General features: G+C 48.1%; 1 protein-coding gene across 4 annotated transcripts in view; it reads left to right on the forward strand.

The window, feature by feature from the left end:
* ASAP1 (ArfGAP with SH3 domain, ankyrin repeat and PH domain 1) overlaps window positions 1-26,469 on the forward strand; it is a 352,276-nt gene that overhangs the window by 25,871 nt on the left and 299,936 nt on the right. For all 4 annotated transcript variants that reach the window (XM_046008073.1, XM_046008083.1, XM_046008053.1 and 1 more), the window contains exon 2: window positions 10,564-10,649. In XM_046008073.1, the coding sequence (XP_045864029.1) occupies window positions 10,591-10,649 (59 nt within the window). In that variant the 5' untranslated portion in view covers window positions 10,564-10,590. The remainder of the gene's footprint in view (window positions 1-10,563; window positions 10,650-26,469) is intronic.

The raw sequence follows: 26,469 nt of genomic DNA on the forward strand, positions 1-26,469 counted from the left end.
AGATATATCATTCATTTATTCTTCAACTACGTAGCCAGTCCTAGAAATCGGAACTCTTGTGTACTCTTGGTGGGATTGTGAAAGGGTACAACCTCTGGAAAACAGTATGCTAGTTTTTCAGAAATTAAAAATGGAATGGCAGTATGATCTACCAGTTCTGGTTCTAGGTGTATATCTGAACAAATTAAAGGCAGGATCTCGAAGAGATATTTAGGCATCCATGTCCTTTTTCATAATAGCCAAGAGGTGGGAGCAACCCAGACTGTTCATCAGCAGATGAGGAGACGAGCAAACTGTGGCATGTAGCCAGTGGAATATCACTCAGCCTTAAAAAGGAAGGAAGCTCTGACAGGCTACATTGTGAAAGAAACTTGAGGACATTGCGCTGAGATAAGCCAGTCACAAAAGGACCAATATAGTGTGATTCCACTTATATGATGAGGTATCTGAAGGGGTCAAACCCCTAGAAACAGAAAGTGGAATGGGGTGGCCAGGGTCTGGGGGAAAGGGATGTGGGGTCTGTTGTCCGATGGGTATAGACTGTTGTCTAATGGGCAATCGGTTTTGCCAGTTGGAAAAGTTCTGGAGATCTGTTGTACAACAATGGTCAAGGGGATATACTTAACACTACAGAACTGTACAGTTAAAAATGGTTAAGATGGTGAACTCCATGGCATGTGATATTTTTTAAACCACAATTAAAGATTTAAAAAAAAAAAATATATATATATATCCAGTCTTTTAGAGCAGGCATATTGTCAGTACTGAGAATTGTCTAGATCCCCAGGATGCAAACCATATTTAGGGGCAGGCAGGCTGAGAACCTAGAGCGAGAGGCTGGGGTCGTAGTAACTCAGGCGCCCTGGGTAGGGCCTGGCTCTGCACGCTGGCGCAGAGTGCCTGGGAGCACGGCTTAGCAGGCACATGCTGTGACAGGTGTCAGCTCTCTGCCTTCCACGTGGCAGAGGGGTCAGCATACAGGTGTCCAGCAGAAGTTGTATTTTAGGCTGTGGCGTCAATCTTGCTGCTCCGTGCACTTAAAAATCCCTCTTCCTGTTTTTTCGGTCTGTTGTCCCCCCGTTCATCCCTCAAAACCCGATGCTGCTGCCCCCTCCCCTGGTGAACCCGTTCTGTGTCTGATCAGCCGCATTGTTTCCGGGCTTTGCGCCCATGTCCGTTTTCACAGGTGCTAGCGACTGTTGGTTCACCTTTCTGCCTTCCATGGGAGGAAGGTGCCCAGCTTAGACAGGCACCTGCTGGCATCTGTTGAACGGTTGTAGGAATGAATGAATGAATGAATGGCAAAATGAAAGATAGAGATAAATATTTATTTCAGTTTTACAATAGCATGGGCATTCATTAGCTCTTGTTACCTGTGGACCAACAAGGGAGGAATTCTCATCCCTTTCTTAGTAGAAGTGCAAGTAGGGTGGAATCCGAGCTGGGCAGATGGGAGGCCGTGGGGTGGGACCCCACGCAGGGCCAGGTGCACTTTGATGGATTCTGTGCACGGTCTGAAGGAGACGATTTAGGCTGCTCCTTTCTCAGTCTTCTGAGGTCTGTTCTGGGCTTTAACAAGATGGGATTGGAACCTGTCTTAGGTGGACTTTCTTTCCTTTGATTCTGGGACGCCTTGAGTTGTAACATGTGTTCTTGACATCATCACAGGGTTGGAAGAGGAAATAGAAACTCTGCCACATTAAATTTCTTTTTTTTTCCCCAAGATTTTATTTGTTTATTTGAAAAGAGAGAGAGAGAGAGAGCATGAAGGGGGGATGGGCAGAGGGAGAAGCAGACTCCCTGCTGAGCAGGGAGCCTGATGCAGGACTTGATCCTGGGACTCCGGGATCACTTAAGCAACTGAGCCACCCAGGCACCCAAGCCGCATTAAATTTCATTATAGTTAAGACACGCTGTGTTTCAGAAATAGGAAAATGGGCGAATATGGCTGTCCCAGAAGGGAACGGATAAGGCAATCCCCAAGAGTGTTGTTAAACTGGGTTGCTGGGTGGTTGACGCCGATCTGACCTCCTCAGGGGAGTCAGGAGTGCGCTTGCATGGCAAGGCTGGTCTTGCCAGCTTGTTACAGGTCTTTTTTTTTAGTCCCAGCACTGGGGGAGAAATCCATACAGCGGAGACCTCTCTCCGGAGATTGCTGCTGCTCTGAAGGGCTGGTGGGATTTAAAGGGAAGAAGAGGCTTCTGGCATCAGGCAGATCTCGATTCCACTTACAGGCTGGGAAAATTCTAGCAAGATGCTCATCCCATATTAGCCTCAGTTTCCAAAATGGAATAATAATAATAATACCTGTCTCCTGGGGTTGTTGCAAAGATTAAAGTTCTTGTTCTTCTGATACATGTAGGAAGCCCCGACCGATACATTTGAGCTACGTTATATTTTCAGTTACTGCGTCATCTGTTGCACTGTAAGATGGGGATCCCAGTGATGGCTATGCTTCTCAGGACTCAGGGCTGCAGAAGAGTCCTGGGGACCCACACACAGCCTGCGTGGTGTCTAGTGAGCACTTAGCAGTGGGACTCCCTACTGGGAGGGGATGGTGAACACCTTTCCAGGCAGAGTCCTTCCCGTCCTGATTCCTCTTCCCCTGGGCAGGGCAAGGCTGGGACCCTGAGGTGCTGCTCCTGGAAAGCAACTTCCAGGCCTTGACCGTGGACAGGGGACAACAGCGTGATGATCACCTGCAGGAACCAAGTCCACGGTGCTGGCCTTGCTGAGAAGCTGCCGGGTTGGGACACTGGGCTGTGGGCATATGGCAAGTTGTGGGTTGTCATGGTCGTGGCACTTATCCATCACACACTGGCTCTATGGTAACACTTCTCACTTCCTTGTCTGGGGACCATATCCGGGAGTGTTGGTCCCCTGGCACTGCCAGCCTGCCCCTGGGTGGCAGAGAGCAAGCTCTTGGGCAGAAAGTCCCAGGTGTTGCTTACGGTAGGATGCCCTTGACCATTAACAGACTTGTGGGTGTCAGGGCTGCATGAGTGGGCATGCTACAGCTGACTGCCACTCCATTTTCCAGAAGACACAAGCTGGGAGAAGTAAAGTTTATTGTCCGAAGTCACACCGCAGTTGGGTGGGAGATCCAGGGTTGGAATGTAAGTCTTTCTGCTCCAGGGGCTGCCCTCTCTTCCCTGCTTGGAAGTCCTCTCCCCCTGCCAAGCACTGGGCTGCCGGCTGCAGCCTTCTCCTCTGCAGCGAACAGGGGAGCAGCCACCCAGATGGCTGTGCACCCTGCGTGCTCACTGAGAGTAAACACCAAATTGTTTGAAAGGACCTCAGTCGCACTATTAAAACAGTTGGTGGCACAGCAAACCCCAGGCACCCACGCATTCCGCACTTGCTGTTCTTCCCAGGGCACCCTGAAGGAGAAGTGTCATTTTGTGGAGGCACGGGCTGAGCTCTGCCTGCTTTTGCCTGTGCGGGGAGTGGGTCGTGGCCAGGGAGTGAGCCTTGCTGGCCTCCCAGCATGTGGCTTCCAAGGTTTCTTCGTTGTTCTCTCCATGGCTCCCTGGGGCTGGCTGGCTGGAGTTCGCTTACTTTAAGATGCACAGAATTTTCGGGATGCAGCTTTTTAAAATGTGGAGGATCCTGATTTGCTTGTAGTGTGTAGATTTCTCTGGTACGCGCTACTTCTCCTTTCTCTTATCCCCTGTGGGCTTATTTCATTAGGTCTCATTCTCTGAACACGGGCTTAAAGCAGAGACCATAGCTATTTTGCTAACTGTCATTATCTCCTTGACATTATCTCCTTGACATAAAAAATATGTTTTCAATAAACGAATTGGTGGATGGATAGATGGGTGGATGGATGCATTTCCCCAGCAGATGAGTCTCCTTACAGGAAGCTCTGACCAACGGGAAAGAGCATGCAGTCAGCACTTAGTAAATGTTTGTGAGGCAGGTCCTATGACATTGTGTTCACACCCAGAGGAGACTGCCTATGAGCGTGCATTCTGTCTGTTTTTTCTATCCCTGTCCCATCCGCCCTGGTTGGACCATGAGCTCAGCCTACCTTGACTTCCCCTACCCTACTGTCCTATTCAGTGCCCTCAGGGCATAGGAGGTAAGTTACATGGTCATGGTCATTATAAGTTTACAATCTAACAAGACCTTTCAGATTGTGGGCCCTTCTCTGTCCTCTTCTTTGGAGAGGAGAGACCGAAACCATCTTTGATTGTTGTTTTAAGCACCACGTGAGGCAGCGGATGGGGCCCTGGCTGAGGTCCGGAGGCGTCAGCATTGTTAGGCACAGCACCTTGAACTTTCTTGGCATGGACTTCCACAGAGTCTTATCTGCTTCCTTCTTTGTTGTTGTGTTAAGATTTTATTTATTTATGTGAGAGAGAGAATGAGTTGGGCCCAACGGCAGAGAGAGACAGAGAAGCAGACCCCCCACTGAGCAAGGAGCCCAAGGTAGGACTCGATCCCTGAACCCTGGGATCATGACCTGAACTGAATGCAGACGCTTAACCAACTGAGCCACCCAGGCGCCCCTCGTCTGCTTCCTTCTGTATCATACTTGAACGAGTAGTCCTGGGCAGAGTCCTTTGGAGCAGCCCAGCCGAAACACCTGCTGGCAGGCAGCGGGAAGATGGATGAGCGACAGTCCAGAGTTACGTGGCCAGAGAAGCCACAGGTGCCTGACTCAGGGCTCCTTGGGGCAGCTAGGGAGGCAGGACTTGTTGCTTGCTAGTATATATGGAAACTGAGAGACTTAACAATTAGTACAGAATCCCCATGACCAGCTCATGGTGGCCCCAGCATTCACCTTTCAGCAGTTGCGGCAGGAGAGGAGGTTTGACTTACCTAGTTGAAACAGTCAGGAAATAATAATGAGGTATATTCAGTGTTAATTTATACTGTTTCAGGTAGCATAGTGAGCAAAGCCCTGAGCTTGGAAGTCAAGCTCTTCCAAGTCTGAATCCTACATGTGCCACTACCAGGTACCTATGTGACAGGTGACATGTGACCTGTGTGACCACATGCTACCTAAGTGCAGTGAGCCTGTTTTCTTATCTGTAAAATCCAGACAGTTACAGTTCCTTGCAAGATTAGGGTGAGGAGGATTGAATGGGGTGGCCAATGTGCCCAGGATGGGTCTGGCTCCAAGACAGTGCCCAGCAGGGGTCACTGTTGCTGCCGTTAAGTGCCCTGAGAGTTCAGCAGGGCTAGATTGCTGGAGAAAGCCTCTTGGAAGAGAGGGAATTTCAAGTGAGACTGGACAAATTGGGCTTCTGAAAGGTGAGATGAGGATTGGCAGAAATCATATGTATTCAGGCTGTTTTCTCTAGCTCCTAGATTTTCCAAGTACAGTTTCCATAGACCAGGAAGGAATCTCATCAGTAAATAGACCAAGCGTTTGCTGTGATGTTATGGGGGGAAAAAGACATTGTCCAAACTGTAGCCAGCTGTGGATGACTCAGGAGTTCGTAACATCCTCTGTAAAAGGATACACATCCCAACATCCGCGCAGTCACTTCTGTTGAATAAAATTCACCACCTATTTGGGGACTGGCAATAAAGAGGGCTTTATGTACCAAGTGAATTATGTCACTTATTCCTGCATGGCATGCAGAAATTGCTGTCCCGACTGACATCCTGTAAGTCACAGGATAGAATTTCCGCAGAAGCAGGAGAAACACGGGCGGTAATAGGGGTGATGCTCCATGGTAATGAATTCTGTTTCACTTAAGCAGGTCGCTGCTTTCAATCTCCCATCGCTGGTGGCAACGGGAAATGAGAGGTTGTAAAGAAGAGCACAGGGGTTGATAGCAACGTTCACGTATTTGTTGAACGCCTGTCTGTAGGTGCTGTGTGTTTCCTGCTCGGATCTCTGAGCCCACCCTGGAAGGCGCTGGAGGCAAGTGTCTGTTCCCACGGAGGGCTTCTTATATGTCTGCCTCAGCCCCCACCCCCCTCGGCTGTGCTGGACCAGTGAGACATGGGATTGGTGCAGAAATGCCCCAGCTTCCCTACCCCAGCATGGCAGTCCTGTGGTGTGTTCCCCACAGCTCGCGGAGGGGAGGGTTCCTCATGGAGCTGAGCTCCAGGTGCCTATGTGGGAACCTGCATAACCTTGCACAAGTTCCTTAACCTCTGAGTTTCACCTTCTTGCAGGATGACTGAGAGGATCAAAGAGACCATGATATCACTGCCACCCCTGCTCGTTCCCATTCATTCATCGGATGCTGGGAACCAAGCATTTTACTCAGTGCCTTTTGCTGGTTCTCGTCATGATTGTATGACGTAGGACTTCAGTTATCCCAATTTTAAGAGGAAACTGTGGTATGAGGAGATATAAATAACTCGTCAAAGAGCATATTCTGAGTTCTAATCCAGATGCATTTGTTTTAAGGGTCGCCTTATATTAGTAAGCGAGGCGGTTAGAGTATAGCCTCTAGCAAAGAAGCTGCTGTTATAATTTTTATTAGCAAGTGCCCAATGTATAGTAGGCTCGCTCTGTTTTTTGAATTATAAAATAATGAATAAATGAATGTTTGTTGCTTGAGATCATGAACTCTCTTTTGCTCTTGGCTCTGAATTCAGGCAGTGAGAATAGTCTCTAGTACATGGTAGGCACAAAAAAAAATCACTGAATGAATGATTGAATAAATGAAAGAATATAAAGTGGCATTTTTTAAATTACTGGTAGTTCCCCAGTTCTAAGGAAATCATGTTAATTGACAGGCATTATTTGTTTCATCTTTATAAAACCAATCCCGGGAAAGAAAGAGCCTTAAAATTCCAACAGTATTTATCTCTAGGTGTTAGGATAATAACAGGTTTTAGTTTTATGCCTTAGTATTTTTCATGATGGACCCAGATTACCTCCATAACTGGAAAGAGAGAATCTCTGTTGGGGGGAAAAACAGTCTCAGAGCTTAAGTGGATCCCCAAGCAGCCTGGGTGAGATCTTGCCATATATGTAGATGCTAAACGGGTGTGAGTGGTTTCCGTGTCGGGGCAGCAGGGCGTGTCGCACCTCACACAGCTCTTTCACACGCCTTCTCTCTGGAGGTTCACACCAGTCCAGTGATGTAGGCTAGGCTAGGCTAGGGTTAGTGGCCTTGTTACAAACAAGGGACCCGAGAGCCCCAGAGGCTCACTGACCAGGGGCAGGGCCAGGCTGGACCTTGGCCACACTGGGCTGGAAGCCTGCTGACCACTTGACTCTGCCCCCGCAGCCTCTCCTGAAGATCCACTGAAGGAAATGGACACGTGGGTTGGTGGACCAGGGGCTCGTGACGTTGCTGCTTTGAGCATCTATTAGACACTCTGTGGAGGAGAAGCCTGGCCTGGACTTTCTCAGTCAGGCAGCCTGGGTTGGAGTCCCAGTTCTGCCACACACTGTCTTGGACACAGTATTTCATATCTCCAAGCCTCAGTTTTCTCATCTGCAAAGCTGACCCAGCATTGCCTACCTTAGAGGATCATTGTGAGGGTCAGGTTGGCACCAAGGAGGTCTTCTGTAAGGACCTCTTCTTTGCCAGTTCCCTGTGCTGTCCACATGCATGGCTTTGTTTTTTTCCAAACTGTATGGATCCTCGTTGGTACCCATAAATTAGTATTTCCATGTGTATTGGTCAGATTTTACAAAATTAAAAAAAAAAAACTCAAAATTGCAGTAGCTTGTGCTTCAACAGACATTTATCTTTATGCTCATGGGTCTGTAGGTCTGTGGCTTGGCTGATCGAGGTTGGGTTCAGCCTGCTCAGGATGGACTCCTGGTTGGGTCCCGATCTGCTCCCTGTGTCAGCCGTCTGCAGTCCGGACTGAGAGGTAGCAGCTGGCAGGGACCAGGGAGACATATTCCTTTCAGGGCACATCACAGGAGTGACAGACTTGGGACCCTGCTCTGTCATTTTCATCCACAGTCCACGGCTTAAATAAGTCTGTGGTCGAGTCCGGAATCTGGCAGGGAAGAGGAACACAGTGCTCTAGCGGGCAGGACTGTAAAGGCACATGGCGAAGGGCACCAACGTGTAATTCCAAGTCAGGGCCAGAATGAAGTGGGAGCAACGACCCCATCTGTACCTTGTTTCAGCTTCCACACTTGGGTGAGCAAGGAGAGCAAAGGGACAGCTCACGGAGGAACGGCCTGGGAGGAGCCCTGGTTATTTGTGCAATAGCAGGGCCCAAGTCATGTACCCAGTAAGATGGGATCGGAAGGTGAACGTTACAGGAAGGTCACCGTCTGTGACTCTGGGGGAAAGCATATGTTCATTCTTATTCAGGTACCACTGTTTTGACGACTACAGCTTCGTGGGAGGTTTTGAAATCCGGAACTAGGACTCCTCCAACACTGCCCTTCTTTCTAAAGATCATCTCGGCTTTCCCGAGTCCATCATGATTCCATGTGAATTTTAGGATGAGATTGTCAATTCTCCATCTAATTTGAATGTGTAATTCAAGGTTCAGGAAAATTTACTCAATTAGTATGGGCCTTTTAGTTTGAAGGACGTGGTTCAATCATTTATTCAACAACTGTCTATTAATACCGTGGCGGGCACTATGTAGTTGGTGCTGGGGATACACCAATGAGGAAGTCCTAACACAGTCTTGTGCTCACCTTGCTTACAATCGAATCATATCAATGATCACTGGATCAGTGAATCAACATTGACATTAATGAATGCATAATAATGAGTGAAAAGTGAAATACATTCCATAATCTAATCTGGAGGAGCAAGAAGAGTTTCCCTGGGGCGCATGGGTGGCAGTGGGTTAAGCCTCTGCCTTCGGCTCGGGTCATGATCTCGGGGTTCTGGGATCGAGCCCTGCATCGGGCTCTCTGCTCGGCAGGGAGCCTGCTTCCCCTCTCTCTCTGCCTGCCTCTCTGCCTACTTGTGATCTCTGTCTGTCAAATAAATAAATTTAAAAAAGAAGAAGAAGAAGAAGAAGAAGAAGAAGAGATTCCCTGAAGAAGTAAGACTTGAGGAAGTACAGGAGTTAACTAGGCAAAGATGATAAGTGAGGAAGCCTTACAGGCAGAGGCAACAGTATGGGCACAGGACCTGGGAGAGAAGGACCTTGGCAAGATCTGAAAGAAGGTCATATGCCTGTAGCAGTGAGCCTGAGTGGACAAGATGAGGGAGAGAGACAGACAAGAGTCAGACCATGTTATAGGACTCGGGTTTTATCCTAAGGCACTGAGACGCCTTTGAAGAATGTTCAGCTGAGGGTGGAGAGGTGGGGGGGGTAGTTGGTGACACAATCAGACTGGTGTTTTAAATTTTTCATTCTGTGTATCAGCCAGTTATAAGGCAGAGAGCTTATTTGGGTCTGGATTTTAAAAACAGTTGTTTCAAAAAACACTTTGACATTTATGGGACTATTAGAAACCTGAACACTGGATCTTTGATGATTTCAGGGAATTATAAAATCATTTCAGGTGTGGGAATGGTATTGCTATTATATTTTTTGTAAAAGACCTGGTCTTACAGATACATGCTGTTCCATTTATGACCGAAGTGGTAGGATTATTTGCTTTGAAACAATAGTGTTGGGAGAGGAAAGCTTGATGTTAAGTCAGCAGTGATCGGGGCTGGGCCGTGGGTATGTGGCATTCAGGATACTCTTCTCTATTTTTGTGTCTACGAATTCTCCACAATAAAAGATAAAAAGGGAAAGCGATTCTGGCTTCAGTGTGGGGGACCAGATTTCGGAGGGAGAAATGGTGATGAGAAGAGACCAGGGAGGAGGCCCAGGTGCGAAAGGTAGAGGCTTGGTCCAGGGCTGTGTCAGGGGATGGAGAGAAAGAGAGAGGTTGAGAGATCTTCAGGGAGTAAATGAGACAGGACTTGGGATGGATTGGATGTGGGAAAGGAAGATGGTGAGTCAAGAGTGTCCCTGGGTTCTGGCCCCAGACGGAGGTGCCACTCTGAGCTATTGATCACCGGAGAAGGATCCAGCAGGTCCCTTGGCTCATCTTGTTTTCACTCCTCACCTCTGTTTCCCCTCTATTCTGCAAATATTGAAGCCGTTCCCTTACGTAACACTTTTTATCCCAGACTTCCTGTGCTCTGTGCACTCAGCAATTAAGCTTCGGTATGCATGAATTAATTAAAATCCTCTCTCAGGTTCAAAGGGGCTGTCCTGAAATATGTGTATTCATACAGCTCTCTCTCCTTCCTGGGCTGGTCCCCTTGGCCAACAGGGGGTGGGGGAGAGCCTCCACTTTCCCACAGGCACAGAGCTGCATGGGTCTGTCTGTCTGTTGCACCTGTGAGCACACTTTGATTTCATGTTTAGAGAAGTTAATGACTTGTAAATTGCTCTTGACTGTAGAGCTAGAAATAGAACGCATGAAGGATCCCTGAGCACTTGCACAGATAGGATAGAGACACCAGACCCAAGGTGGATCGCTAAGGCAGTGGTTTGCTGGCTGCTTTCCTTCCTATTCCTGGACAGCCACTCAGTGGTGTCAGAACATTCCTAACAAGGATGCCAACCTCCAGATGAAACCCCATGTTGCTTGAGATCATGTCTTCTGCCCAGTCCCCCTGGATGACGCTTGTCACCTTTTCTCCTGCCCCCATCCAGGTAATTCTCTGATGTGACGGCTGAGACATGAGATCTTCAGCCTCCAGGCTCTCCAGTTTTTCGTCAAGAGATTCACTATGGAATCGGTGAGTGGCCATCGTCCATACTGTCTGGAGAGCCCAGCCTGGGAAATGCAGAGGGATTATTTGGAGGGCAGGGGAGGGGATGAAATTCAAAATTTGATCAAACTGCAGACTAGAATCTGACAAAGACATTGTGGGTGTGAATATTAGTGGCAAACGGATGTGTGGCATTTGTAGGGTTGTAGACTTCTCAAAGTGCTTCCTGTTGTCACATCACCCGTGTCCTTCGGGCAGAAGGCAAGGTGGCAGGGAGGTGGTTCCAGAATGAAGTCAGGAATAGCAACGAAGATGACACCATCCACAGTAGGTGCTGTTTTAGCTGAGTGACTCTTAGAAACAGGATCTCATTCAGTCCAAGTGACAGTCCCAACCAGGGAGGTATTACTACATTCATTGTACAGGTAAAGATAATGCCCAGCAGCATTTGAAGTCTGTTTTACCTGATTCCAGATCTCCTGCCTTTTTCCTCTATGCCATGTTTCTTCCTGGTGGAGGTATAATTTAGCCCGTTTTGCAGCTGGGAATATTGAGGCCTGGTGTAGGGACATATGATACAGTCAGTGCAGTCTGACCTCAGTGGGTGGGGGTTTGTGTTAGAGGATGTTGAAAAATTAGACTGGACAAGAAGATGACAGAAAAGTCAGCAAATCTGAGAATCTTAAAGTTGCCAGGGTAATTTGACCCAGGGTCAGTCTGCTGTGACTGGGGTTTCCCAGAAATCAGCTTCGTGTGGTGGAAAGAGCATGGGTGCTGGAGGGAGTGATAGAATTCTGGCCTTGCCACCAACTTGCTGTGTGACCTCAGGCAAATCACTGACCTTCTCTGCGTCTTCCATTTTCTTATCTCTAAAAGGGAAATCCCAATATTTATGTTTTATATTTTTGTGTGCAGCCTAGAAAAAAAATAGACAATAAATTGTCTTGTGTAAAGTAGACACATATAGAACATTGTAATTATTTTAAATTTTAGGATAGAAATCGTTTTTAAGTATCATTAGACCAGCAAAAGTGTCCTGAATGAACGGGAGAGGCTGGAGGCAGGGAGGCCAACCTGAGAGGCTTTGATGTGACCCAACATGAACCAACAAGGAACTGTTATTATCTTTGGGATAAATAAGACTTTGTATGATTATTTTCCTATTTTGTCTGTTAGAGGAATATCCAGTCATGTTTTATTTTGTTTTTTAAGTCAAAAGTCCAACACAAAAGTCATAGTTTTGTGGGTGTCTTTTTTGGGTGACGTTAATTATAACTGCAAACCCAATGCATTATTTAGGATTATGTTTTGCTCTGGATGATGTAAAATTTAAATGAACATTGGCTTAAAGAAAATAGAGGTATATTTCTCTCTTAACCTGAAAGTTCAGACACAAGTCATGCAGGCCTGCCACAGCAGTCTCTGGGAGACCCAGGCACTCACTCTTGTTTCTTTGCCATGTACGCCTCCAATCCCAAGTCACCTCATGGTCCAGTGTAGCTGCTGCTGCTCCAGCCATCATATCTACCAGCAGGAAGAAGGCAAGAAAAGAAGAGAGGCAGGCTACCTCCCTTGAAGGCTACTTCTGGGTATCGCACCTGCTGCTTCTACTTCTGTTGGCCAGAATTTAGCCTCTGCACAGCTGCAAGAAGGCTGAGAAATGTGGTCTTTATCCTATGAGACCATGTGCTTACCAAAATTGGTAAGAAGTAGAAGTAAGAGTAAGTAAGAAATAAGTAAGAACCAGAGTTGTTCTTATAGACAAGGAAGAGAGCAGATACTGGAGGACAAACCTTGCTTTGCCAAGCAAGGAGTGCCTGGAAAATTGCTTTTAAGGGGAGGGGCTCTATGGCCAGGCAGCTGGTGTTTGGCTCCCAGATCCATGGCCCCGTAGTTGTGTGACCTCAGGAAAACTACGTTTGTGGGCCTCAGTAAAATGGCATTTTGTACATCCCTATAAGGGTTGCCTTAAGCATTAGATCAGTTAAGGTAGAGCCTTAACTTGGGACATGGTAAGTGCTAAGTGTTACCTCTTCCCACTCCGATTGCTTCTGCTATCCACAGTACTATCTCTCACCACCACGACCACGTCTGCTGTTACGACTACCTGTCCGGACTGGTTCTCCTGTTACTTCCGCTGCTGTTCCTGCTACTGGAACCTCCATGACTATGGCTGCTATATTGTACCACTGGCTTTTGCCAGACACTGCACGCACATTTTAAAAATGGAATCCTCACAGAATGGCAAGTGTTCTTTTCCCAAGGTGAAGAGTCAGCGAGGCTAGGTAACTTGTCAGGGGTCCTGCAGCTGGCAGGGTTGAGGCTTTCCATCTGTGAGGGGGGTCGTGATGGGAAGGGAGCACAAGGCCCCTGCTAGGGTTCTGAAGTGTTCTGTCCCCCAGTCTAGAAGCTGGTGACCTACGACACTGCTCATTTTATGTATTTATACTGTATTTCACTTAGAACACATCAAAGCCTGTGCTTTCTTCACTATAGCATGAGGTCCACCGCCTTTGTTTCTTTGTATTTCTTTGTTGGCTGGTTGGCTCTTGCGTATAACATGTGGATCAGTTACTTGTGACTTTGGTGGCAGGACCTGGGCCGGGGGCTTGGGTTACAAAGGTGCAGGCAGCAGGCACGACCGGTCCTCATGGGACTTTCCACTCAGAGGAAAGGGAAAGGGGCAAATCTCATGCAGATCGACAGGCACAGGGTTAGGCTGAGAGTGGGACTGTCTGGGGCCCCAGGACGGAGCACATCTGCTAATCCACGCAGGTGTGTGCTGCCAAGAGAACGTAGCTGTCCATCTCAACAGACTCCTTTGATGGGGAGAAGGGATCCAGCATCCCTGGGTTCGCTGATCACATGAGGGCTCCATCTGAAAACAGAAAGCCCTCACTGCATTCCTGGCTACCCAGCACTGAGAAGGGGTCAGCTGTCCTTTTTCACGGAGCGGATAAGAGTTGGAGCTTGGCGTTCAGTACATACGAAGGGGAACCCACAAGACCAGAGACTTTCTTCATATATTCAGACATTAAGTCCAGGGACCTCCTGCTTGGTTTGTCTGGTTATTAACACGAATGTAGGTGCAAACGAATGACTAGAATCACACCTCACCACGGGGCAGTTACCGCCCCTGGGAAAGCTCAAGTCCGGGGGGAAAAAAGAACAATGTGCTTCCTTTTTTTCCACCCCGAGTATACCAGGACAGCACCCAGAAGTGGGATTGAATTCTGAGCCAGCAGTAGAAATCAGCGGGCCTTATTTCCAGGGTTTTTGTCCATGCGTAGAAACTAACCAACTGAAACTCTAGACCCTCCTAAACCAAGCCCTAGAGAAACCTCTGACAACCCCATTCCCCCACCCCCACCTTTGCTTTTCCAAAGGGTCAAGGCAGATGCCCTGTTATTATCATGCCGCCAGCTGTCACCCAAATTGAATTTTCCTGAACCCAGCTGATGTCCCTTTTTGGCCACAGGGCAGGGGTCAGGAATGAAGGCTGCACATGGACGGGAAGTGTGTCCCTCGGGCTGAACGCAGAGGCGCTGACCTCTTAACTCTGCCCTGCATTTCTAACATTGTTGGAAGGTTTGGAAAGCCTTATGATTTCTGGATGTAAAAGAAAAAGAAATGCATTTTAGAACAACAGCATTCGAGTTCCCCTGTGAAAGTCCCACTGGTAGCATTGAGGCTGCTTGAACGTCTCCGGGTGATTTCACGGCCTTGGCCATTCCTTGGTTAGATGTGTAAAGGGAGGAAGGTGTCACCTGGACGAGGATTGGGAAATGGTGTTTCTGGTCTTGAAGCTCGCCCCACCCCCTTCACTTTTTTTGCTTCCGTCCTTCAGAATTTATTGGGCAGCTACTGTGTGCCAGGCCATAGGCCGAATCCTGGGGACACAGGTGGATAAGACCCATTGGAAAGCCTTCCTGAGCTTATCATTTGTTCATTTAAAGAAGTTCATTCATTCTATAAAATTCAGTGAGCACCTTATTTGCTCTGGTCTCTTAGTAGCAATAAAAGACACTGTCCCGACTCCTACTGAGTTTATACCTCCTTAATTTTTTCACTTGCGCACTCAGCACACACATTCTGAGCACCTACTGTGCGCCAGGGACAGCTGGTTGCTGGGATACCAAAATGAACAAAGCGTAGCTTCTGTCTCGCTGGACCCGAAAGGCTAGACAATGTCGTGTTCCTCCCTACGGCTTCTGTCACAAAGTACTCCTGGCCTGGTGATTAAAACAGTAGAAACACATTGTCTCACTGTTCCAGAGGCTGGAAGTCTGAGATCAAGGTGTTGCGGGGGCTGCACCATCTTTGACACCTGTAGGGGGCATCTCCCTTTGCCTCTTCTCAGCTCCTGGAATTTGTTGGCGCTGCTTGCTGTCCCTTGGCTTGTAGCCACTGCCTCTGGTCTCTACTTCTCTTGCCAATTAGCCTTTTCCCTGTGTCTCTCTTCTCTTTTATGAGGACACCAGTCATATTGGAATAAGGGCCTGCCCTACTCCAGTGTGACCTCATCATAATTTACATCTTAAGTGTATCTGCAAAGACCCAAAGAAACTCTCATTCATGGTGGGTACCTGACTCCTGGATGTCGCCATTGGGTGGGTGGGTTGGGGGGTACACATTCAACTTACAACAAGTCTACATAATGACGCCGAGCACCTACAGGGACCTGGAGTAAGTGTCATTATCTTCCCCTTCTTCACTTTCTCTCGGCATCTAGAGGGTAGGCACCCCGCGGTCAGCAAGGCTATATTCCTCTGAGCCAGCGATTCTGGATTTTGTGCCGGGGAAGTGAAGCTGACCTTTTCATTGTACACTTACAGGGAGAGTCTTATGTCGTCCCAGGTGATGGGCGGGGCTCCTTGCTGCCGCCATCATTTGTTTTTGCTTCTTGGGGTGACTTATGAAGGAATCACGGGGACACCTGCCTTGACCTGAAGGCTTGGCCTGATGGTGAGAACTGTGAGTTCCTAACCCGGCTCTGCTCTTGCTGGTTTTCTGAGCCTGGGAACATTTCTCCACCTTCAGACGTCCTATCTAAACCTCACCCCGGGGGTCTTGTGAGGACCAGGTTGGATCAAATCTGCCAAGGGTCCACAAGAGCACCTGGCCCTTAGTGGCCATTTGGTGCATGTGGATGGGGACTATGCCAAGACACATAGCACCTCCCCAAGAGAGGACTTGCCCAGATCATTCAGCACATCTCCGTGGAGACTTTTGTTTAGTATTTAACATTGTTCCATCCGAACATTTCCCTATAACCTTCCCAAATATGGAAAATATCCCCTTGCACAAAGGTGTACATTTAAAATGGTTAGCAGTTGCAAACAAGATAAAAATCTGCCCTACAGGGGCGCCTGGGTGGCTCAGTGGGTTAAGCCACTGCCTTCGGCTCAGGTCATGATCTCAGGGTCCTGGGATCGAGCCCCGCATCGGGCTCTCTGATCAGCAGGAAGCCTGCTTCCTCCTCTCTCTCTCTGCCTGCCTCTCTGCCTACTTGTGATCTCTCTCTGTGTGTCAAATAAATAAATAAAATCTTTAAAAAAAAAATCTGCCCTACAATGAGAAATGAATTAACATATTAGGGCAAAATGATGGAAAAAAATTAGGATCAAACACTGAAAATGTAGCCGTTAAAAAGAGATCATGATCACTTTCCAAAGTTAGGAGATGGCTTATAATCTAAATGTCATGTAAAATTTTTTTTAATTTTTGAGGCAGTGAGTTGATTTCTTTGCTTGGGTTTCCTCCTCTGTGAGTTGGAGACCGTTCACAGTACCTTCTTCAGACATGGGGTTGAGAATTCAGTGGGATCACATATAGGGAGCCCTTGATGAGCACCTGGCATATGTTAGGTACCCGCCAACTGCTGATTGTTTTTATTTATCATTTGCTTTAAATCATGTGCAAAACACTCCTAGTGGAATATTTAGAATCGGTAGCACAGATGAAACACACACGTTTTTCCCTTCTAGATACTTATTCAGAGGGACCACATTCTGTCGCTCGCTTAGCTGATGTGGGGCAGCGTCTAGATCAAGCACTCTTAGCATGCAGAGCAGTAGGTCTCGGTCTCGGAGTATGCTCAGAATCCCTTGTGAGGGCTTTTAAAAGAATACAGATGCTTGGAGATGCTGACTTAAGAGATGTGTGGTAGATCCAGAGCCTCTGCAGTCTTAAAAAAAAGTTCCACAAGTGATTTTGATTCCTAGGATTGAGATAAGGCACAGTCACCCCCTTGGAGGAGTTTGCAAAGCAGATGCAAAGATGGGAATAGCAGACTCATTAAAAGATAAAACACAATATAAGGCTAATGTAAGTTCTGCAGAATGGGGCTCCCAGTTCTGGCTCCCCTGCAGAAACTGTAAAAATAAAGCCCCCCCAGGTATATGGAATCAGAACCTCCTGGGGTGAAGTCTTTGCAGAAACTTTTGATGGGCAGCTGGGTGCAGAGCTATTGGTGAGGACTCTGAGTGGTAGAACAATTCGAAGGAACCCAAAGCCCCCTGTGAGGAGGTGTGATTGCAGGTCAGGCTTTTGACCACGTCCCTGTGTCTCACCTTTGTATTCCCTCCCCCTGCTGCCAGCCAGCACCCACCCGAGATGCCCCACCCAGACTGTGAACCAGGGGTCCTCCAAAGCCCTTTTCTCTAAGCCATGAGGCAGCTGTGTTTCCTCTGACTGGTACTGGCAAATGCTTTAAAATACATGCATATGTATTATATAAATTTATTTAAGGGGCGCCTGGGTGGCTCATTTGGTTGGGCATCTGCCTTCCACTCAGGTCATAGTCTCGGGGTCCTGGGATTGTGCCTTGCCTTCGGGCTTCCTGCTCGGTGGGGAGACTGCTTCTCCCTCTGCCTTTGCCCCTCCCCCTGCTTGTGCTCTCTCTTGCTCGCTTTCTCTCTGAGTGAATAGATAAAAGCTTTTTAGAAATTTTATTTAAAATATTTTTAATTGTGCTGAAATGCATATAATATAAAATTTATCATCTTAATGATTTTTTAAAAAGATTTTATTTATTTATTTGATAGATCACAAGTAGGCAGAGAGAGAGAGGGAAGCAGACTCCCTGCTGAGCAGAAAGCCTAATGCAGAACTCGATCCCAGGACCCCGAGATCATGACCCAAGCCGAAGGTAGTGGCTTAACCCACTGAGCCACCAGGCACCCCCTTAATGATTTTCTTTAAAAAGATTTTATTTATTTATTTATTTAGAGAGAGCAATGTGTGAATTGGGGAAGGGGCACATGGAGAGGGAGAGAGAGAGAATCCCAAGCAGGCTCCACACTTATCATGGAGCCTGATGTGGGACTTGATCCCAGGATCCTGAGATCATGACCTGAGCTGAAATCAAGAGTTGACCACTTAGGGTCACCCGGGTGGCTCAGTCACTAAGTGTCCACCTGAAGACTCAGGTCATGATCCCAGCATCCTGGGATGGAGCCCCGTATAAGGCTCCTTGCTCAGCGGGAGCCTGCTTCTCCCCTCCAGCTCCCCCGTGCTTGTGTTTCCTTCTTCTTGCTATCTCTCTCTATCATAAATAAATAAAAATCTTTAAATTATTTATGGTCATAAATAAATAAAAATCTTTAAATTGGTTAAATTACTTAACCAACGGAGCCATCGAGCTCCCACTCCCCCATCTTAATGGTTGTTACGTGGTGTTAAATATCTGTATGTTTTTGGGCAACCATCGCTACCATCCATCTCCTGAATTCTTTTCGTCTTGCACAACTGAAACCCTGCCCCCATGAAACAACAATTCCCCATGTCCCCCTTCCCCCAGCCCCTGGCAGCCACTGTTGTACGTTCTGTCTCCATGAATTGGACTACTTGAGGTACCCCCTAAAAATGGAGTCTTAATGGTATTGTTCTTTTTGTGACAGGTTTACTATCGCATAGTGTCTTCAAGAGTCATCCATGTCGTAGGATATGTCAGACTCTCTTCCTTTTTGAGGTTGGCTGATACTCCATTGTTATGGAGGGACCACGGTTTGCCCATCCACTCACCCATGGGTGGACACTTAGGTTGCTCCCATCTTTTTTTTTTTTTAAAGATTTTATTTATTTATTTATTTGACAAAGAGAGAGATCACAAGTAGGCAGAGAGACAGGCAGAGAGAGAGGAGGAAGCATGGCAGAGAGCCCAATGTGGGGCTCGATCCCAGGACCCCGAGATCATGACCTGAGCTGAAGGCAGAGGCTTTAACTCACTGAGCCACCCAGGCACCCCATGCGCCCATCCTTTGACTCTTGTGAATCATGCTGCTGTGAATATGTGTGTACAAATATGTCTTTGGGACCCTGCTTTCAAATCTTTAGCGTATAACATACCCCACAGGAGAATTGCCAGATCCCGTGGTAACTTTAGGTTTCTCTCTTTTGAGGCCTTGCCGTACTATTTTCCACAACTACACCATTTTACACTTGCATGCACAGTGCACAAGGATTCCCATTTCTCCGCCTCTTTGCCAACACTTGTCATCCTCTGTTTTTGTAATAGTAGCCATCCTAATGGATGGGCTGGTGAGTGCTTTTAGCAAGGACAAATCATTGTCAGCTTCATATTTCATTTATGTTATGTGGGCCAATTAAGCAATTCCCAAGCATTTATTTAAGCCCTAGGCCTTGAGTATACAGACCTAAATAATACATGCATGGTTCTTGCCTTCTAGGCTCTCGGAGTGTCTTGGGGGAATTAGATACATGGCAGGTAATTTCTGTCCAGTGTGGGAGGTGTGATACTGTATCCTTAGGCAGCATATGATGCCTTGAATACAGTTAGGAATGGTAGGAAATGAGGGCTGAATGTGGCGCCTCGCTGTCAAACACGTGAGGTCCATTATTCAAGCTGACTTAGAGGTCTAGGGGTTTGGGTTGTCCAGCAGAACTTTCCGTAATGATGGATATTCTGTGCCTGTGGCATTCACCAGCCTCATGTGGCTGCTGAGCACTTACTGCAACTGAGAGAATTTTTAAAGTTTACTTAATCTTAATGAATTTATATTTAAACTGAAATTAGCTGTAAGTGGCTAATGGCTCGTGTGTGGGACAGGACAGTAGTAGAGATTCTTACGTGGTTCTCAAACTCGAATATGCATGTGAGTTACCTGGGGATCTGGTTAAAGAGCAAATTCCCTCCAGTGTTTCTGATTCCTTAAGTTGGTTGTGAGGCCAAGAATTCTGTAGGTTTTTTTTGTTGTTTTTTTTTGTTGTTGTTGTTACAGATATACTGCATGTATTTTTTTTTAATTTATTTTCAGCGGAACAGTATTCATTGTTTTTGCACCACACCCAGTGTTCCATGCAGTACGTGCCCTCCCTATTACCCACCACCTGGTTCCTCAACACCCCCCCCCCCCCCCCCGCCCCTTCAAAACCCTCTGGTTGTTTTTCAGAGTCCATAGTCTCTCATGGTTCATCTCCCCTTCCAGTTTCCCTCAACTCCCTTCTCCTCTTCATCTCCCCATGTCCTCCATGTTCTTTGTTATGCTCCACAAATAAGTGAGACCATATGATACTTGACTCTCTCTGCTTAACTTATTTCGCTCAGCATAATCTCTTCCAGTCCCGTCCATGTTGCTACAAAAGTTAGAATTCTGTAGATTAACAACCACCACAGGTGATTCCGATGCAGGTGCCGTTTGAGAAATGCCAAGTCTTGCAGTTTTCAGACTTTGTATCCTCAGAATATTTTCTTCATGTGAAAGCTGAGGAGAGGGCTCAGAGTATAATCCACATGGGAGCAGAGCTGGTCTGGCTTAGGCAGGGGTTGGAGCTGGAGCTCCGTGCACGGTTGTGGGGGCACACTCTACCCTCCCTGGAGGAAGCATCTTTTTTTTTCTCTTTTTAAAAAGATTTTATTATTTATTTGCCAGAGAGAGAGATAAAGAGAGAGAGAGGAAGAGTGCAGGCAGAGGGAGAAGCAGGCTCCCTGCTGAGCAAGGAGCACGGTGTGGGGCTCAAACCCAAGACCCTGGGATCCTGACCTGAGACGAAGGCCTGTGCTTAACCAACAACTGAGCCACCAGGCGTGTCCAGAGAAAGCTTCTTAGAGTGCAGTTCACAGCCCCTTGTCTAGCACAGCCTCTCAGGTCATTTATCTGAAACCCTGTGAAATGCAGAGTGAGATTTGGTTTTCCAATAATCGTTTGCATGGCAGAACCAATTTAAAACCAGTAGTTCCTTCTGGAAACATCAGTGGAAGCGAAAGCACAATGGCTTCCTTCAGGCTATAATGAAACTACCACAAAGACTGAGGGGCTTCAACAACAAACATTTATTTCTCACACTTACAAAGGCTGGGAAGTCCAAGATCAAGGTGCTGACAGATTCCAAGCCCAGTTGGGAGCCTCCCTGGTGCAGAGATGGCTGTCTTTCCATGGAGTCCTGACGTGGAAGAAGGGAAGAGGAAACTGTCTGGGTTCTATTTGATAAGGACTCTAATCCTATTCATGAGGGTTCCACCCTTATGACCTGACCTCCTCCCAAAGGTCCCACCGGTTAATTCCATCACATGCGGGTTTAGGATCTCAGCATATGAATTTTGGGGGGATGCAGACACTCAGCCCATAGCACACCATTAATACATTAGCAGGCCAAGATCTTCCTTGTACTGGACATCAACCACTCATCTAGCACCACACGAGGAATTGTAGAGCCGTGATGAAGAGCATTGGTCTGACCTGGATGTGAATGCCAATGCGGCCCTCGGAACTCACTGGGCGGTCCTGGGCCAGTTCCCGCATCTGCGAATGGGTATAACGGTATCTGCCACGTGAGATCCTATAATTGGCCCTGAACAGTGCAGGAGTCTGGGGCGCTGACTCCTCATGCTGTCAAAATCTGCATATAACTTAAGATTCCTCCCAAAACTTAACTACTGCTAGCCTACTGTTGAGCTGAGGCCTTACTGATCATATAAACAGGATTAGCATGGATTTTGTAAGTCCCATGTAGTACATACTGTATTTTTACAATAAAGTAAGCTAGAGAAAAAAACGTCAGTAAGAAAATCATAAGGAAGAGAGAATACACTTACAGTGCTGTTCCGAATTTGTTGGAAGAAACCCACACAATTCAAACCCATGTCGCTCAAGGATCAATGGTGCATGCAAAGCCCCACCGCTTGGTACTTAGTGTTCATTCTTAAAAGCAACAGCAGCGGCAGCCGCAAGAATAGCGAACACTGAGCACTGAACTTGAGCCAGGCAATCCACTCTCTGCAGTGCTTGCTACTTATTAACTCATTTAATCCTTCCAACAACCCAGTGAGGCAGATACTGTGATTTCCATTGTGAAGACAAGGTGACGTGAGCTTTGGGAGGTTGGTGAAGGCAGTGTTGCTGTGGAATGACAGAAGTGCCCATCCCATGCAGGGAGTCTGGCCCCGGAGCCTGGAATTTCTACTTCCTTGCACCCCATCATCCGTAGGCTCTAAGGAAAGCCTTTTAAGATGAGGCCCTGCCTCAAAGCTTCAGAATTACTCTGTAAGTCAGCTCGGCTTCCAGAAGGAATTTGCAGTCCCAGCTGGCTACTCCCTCCCTCTGATAACTCTATTTTCTTTGGGCTTTTGTGGCATGGAGCTCACTTAGATTTCTTCCTGGGATTCTGCCCTCTTTCTTGGTCTCTCAGTAGGGTTCGTCTGGCTCCAACCAATCTCACAGGGTTTTTGGAGACCCTCTGTATGCTGACTAATTCTATTCTTCCAAACTCTTCTCCAGCTGAACCTGGCCTCTCTGTGTTCCAGACTTGATTATCCCAAATGCCTGATGATCTCTCCATTTGGAAGTCTAGCAGGCACGTCAAGATTAATATTCCAACAGGGATTCTTTCCACCCACCCTGCACGAGATCATGCTCTGCCTCTGCTTAACACCCATCCGGGGCCCTGATGTCCCTGTCCATTTTACTGAAAACGAAATCCAGATTCCTTACAAAGATTCCATATCCTCAACAGGCTTCTGTTGTCACACTCAGCCAGCACTGGCTGGTTTCAGGATTCTGCCTCATGGCGTTTCTCTGCCTGCAGGCCCCTCTCCCTGCACCGCCCCCATTCCCCAACCTCCCTGCTCTTCATAAGAGTGACAAGTCTTGTCCTAGAGTCTCAGCTTCAATGCTGTTTCCTCAGACACAACTTTCCTCACCACCACATTCTCTCTGGCTGCACCCATAGGTTTTCTTCCTAGCACTGTAGCAACCCAGAATTATTGGTTTACATGGGTGTGTCTGCCCCCCCCCACCACACACACATCAAGACCACCAGCTCCCAGCAGACAATGCTGATGGCTGCTGATCCACTAATGTTATCTCAGTGCCTGGCACATAGTAGGTAATCAATAAAAACAGATCGTTGTTGGGACACTTGGGTGGCTCAGTCGGTTAAGCATCGGACTCTCAGTTTCAGCTCAGGTCATGATCTCAGGATTGTGGGACCGAGTCCTACATCAGGCTGTGTGCTGGGCTTAGCGTCTGCTTAAGATTCTCTTTCTCCCTCTGCTCCCCCTCCCCCCCAGAAAACAAAACCCAAAACATTATTGTTGAAATCAAATCAGTGGCTCCTAAGTCAATCATCAATGTACAAGACCAATTCTAGGCTTGTTACCGGAAGAACCCTTTCACAGTGGAGGTGGTCCTCGTGTGTATATAAGTGATTGCAAATTGGATGGAACCCGGGCTTTTTTGTGGGCCTTCGTTCCTGTTTTCACATTTCCTCTCTGATGGGTCATCCATAATGTTAGAACTTGCAAAGATAATCTTAGGGAAAGCGGCCTCGAATATCAAGTGGTTTGATTTGGGTTTAAAATGGAAGCTCTGGGGGCGCCTGGGTGGCTCAGTGGGTTAAGCCGCTGCCTTCGGCTCAGGTCATGATCTCGGGGTCCTGGGATCGAGTCCCGCATCAGGCTCTCTGCTCAGCAGGGAGCCTGCTCCACCCCCCCGCCTGCCTGCCTCTCTATCTACTTGTGATCTCTGTCAAATAAATAAAATCTTAAAGAAACAATGGAAGCTCTGAGCTAATAATCCATTTTACAGTTACGAACAGAGAACAGTTTTCTCTGTTAAAAAAGAATGAGAGGTGAAACACTGTGTGGCTTACTGGAGTGCCAGAAGTTCTTGAAAGGGGTTCTCTGCACATATTTGGGGTTTGGTACTTATAACCAGCACAGGTTTTCCTGAACACTGGTAAGCTCGGCTGGTAACACCCTAGCGTGCAAAGTGGAACCAGGCCCACTAGCGGCAGTGTGGATTGAGTGTATTTGGCTCAGTGGAGGAGCTGCTGGTAGAGGCTTGCAAGTCCGTGCAGACAGGTCACTAACACAGCTGGCTGCAGTGACCGTGAGCTCTGCCATGCTCTTCATGGCCACTGTCTTTTCATCAGCCACAAAGGGATGGACTCGTAGATGCCCACACCACAGACCACGGCCCAGGTGAGCCCACTTCTAGCTGCTTCTCTTGGGTGAGGTCTGGTTGTCAGAAGTTTCCAAACGGTGGGTTTGGTCAGAGAGGAGATTGAGGATGGATTGTCACCCGTAATTCTGCAAGTCATGACCGGTGCTTGTGTGTCTGTGGTGTTCCGGGCTCCGGTCTCAGACCTTGGTGGCGGCTTCATCCTCCCCAGGCCCGGGTAGGGGGTGTGGGCAGGCTCTGTATGAGCTCATGAGGGAATATGTGCCGTGCGTATACCGGGACCACCTTGGTTTTGGGTGATGAGAAGCCAGCTCAAACCGGCTTACACCATAAAGGGATTTATTTGCTCCCGCCAGAGAGGGGTTAAGGGCTAAAACCTGGCTCAGGGCATGGTTGGCTTCAAAGATTTGGTTTCTCTTTTTCCCTCCGCATCACCACTGAATCTCCCTGCCTCTCACCTATCAGCGGTGCCTTCCCCTATGCGGGCTTCCTTCTCGAGTTCCGTATGTTGCAGCTTCCAGGAGCTGTCCTATAATTGCCAGCCTAACAACCCCAGTAGACAGAGCTTTTCTTCCTAGAAGTTCTAACAGAATCTTTGACTCCATTCCCATCGGTGCAGCTTGGGTTACGTGTCCCAGTTACCTCGGACAGGGTGATGATGTTCCGACGGGATAGGTCCACTCACCTGACCATCCAGAGCTGGGGTGGGGATGTAAGGTCAGCACCATGGGAACCGGGAAGGGGGTGGCCTCCCCAAGGGGAACTCAGGAACTGATCACCAGAAGAAGGGGTACCGGGGAGGCAAACACACAAATGCTCGCGTCACTGACCAAGTCATTGGAGGTGGGAGGAACCAGCAAGTTCTGGTCAGCGTCCTCAGAGGGTGCCTGAGAGTCTGTGTTCTGCTTTGGCTCTTTTAGAAGGTCCTCAAGCACAGCGACATCTGGAATCCCTCCAGGCCGTTATTTGTGTGGGTGAGAGCCGGCCTCCTGTGTTCTGTCCTCTACTCTCAGCTCCTTTGTTCAGCTCATTCCTTCTGGATCTTGAGCCCCGCCTTTGACCTCCAGCCTCTTCTGAAACGTGGGTCTGGGCCTCTGCCCCTGGTGCCTGGCACAGGAGCCCCCGCGAGAGCACCCTCCACCTGGCAGGCAGGAGTTTGGTGGATGGAGAGTTGGATCCAAGGGTCTGGAGACGGGCAGAAGTAGGAGCAGATCTGGGAGCAGTGAGGGTTTCCTGGGCCCGGGCTTTGACACTTCAGAGGACTCTGCCTGTGGCTTCTGTGTCCTCAGATAAGCGGCACCCTTTGCCCATCCCCCCTCCCCTGCAGCCCATTTCTGTGCTGTCTCTCTTTGTACTGCAGCCAGACTCGAGTTCTGTTGGTTCCCTAAGGACCTCTATTCTCTCCATTTCTGGGGCCTTCCCAGATGCTGCCCTTGGTGGGGACACTCCAGTGCTCCCCTCCCTTCTTACCCCTCTTCCTAGTTAACTCCTGCTCATCCAAGTCCCAGCTCAAAGGGCTCTTCCCCGGGAAAGCCTTCCCTGACATCTTCTCCCAACTTGACTGCTTCATCACAGTGCATCTCTGGGGAACCCTGGGAAACTCCCCCACATTCTTGGTGCGTGTGTGTGTGCGTGTGACCATCTTGCTTTTATTCATTTCAGTCTTTCTCACTAGATTATAACGTCCGTGAGGGTGGAGACCATTCCAGTTTTATTTACCACCATCCATAGCTTCTAGAGCAGTGCCCAGCCCACAGTAGGCACTTACTGAATATTTATTGAGTAAATGAATGACCGGGCACTGGGGAGCCAGTGAGGGACGTGACATGTGAGAAGATGACTTGCCCAAGTTTCCCAGATACTAGGCTCCATCCTCTTGAAAGCCCATATCTTTTCACTCCCAATGTCCCGCTTTGCCCCCTCTGCCTGGGCTTGGGGCTCTCTGAGTAGCAGGAGAGGGCAGGTGAGAATTATAATGCAGAATGAAGGCTTATCTGCAGACCAGGCTGTAAATCACAGAGCAACACAGCTTTCACATTGCCCTCAAGAGTTGTGATTCCCCTTCCTTCTAGCAGTTCGTATGTGTGCATGTTTGTTTTAGCCCAAGAAGACCTTCCCTGCTGGTAACGAGGTCATTCCATTTCACCTTCGAGTGTCCCATCTGGTTTGAGCCTTTGATGGCTCTTAGATTGTCATGATCTTATTTGGGAATAAAGCTGCTGATGGAACCTGGAGGGAGCACATGCCATCTTAGAGGACTCTGGCCCCCTCTTCCCAGGGGTTCAAATGAAAGGTCAGATGGGGGCGCCTGGGTGGCTCAGTGGATTAAGCCGCTGCCTTCGGCTCAGGTCACGATCTCAGGGTTCTGGGATCGAGCCCCGCATCGGGCTCTCTGCTCTGCAGGGAGCCTGCTTCCTCCTCTCTCT

This window comes from Meles meles, chromosome 1 (assembly GCF_922984935.1).
Source record: "Meles meles chromosome 1, mMelMel3.1 paternal haplotype, whole genome shotgun sequence".
NCBI classification, from domain to species: domain Eukaryota; kingdom Metazoa; phylum Chordata; class Mammalia; order Carnivora; family Mustelidae; genus Meles; species Meles meles.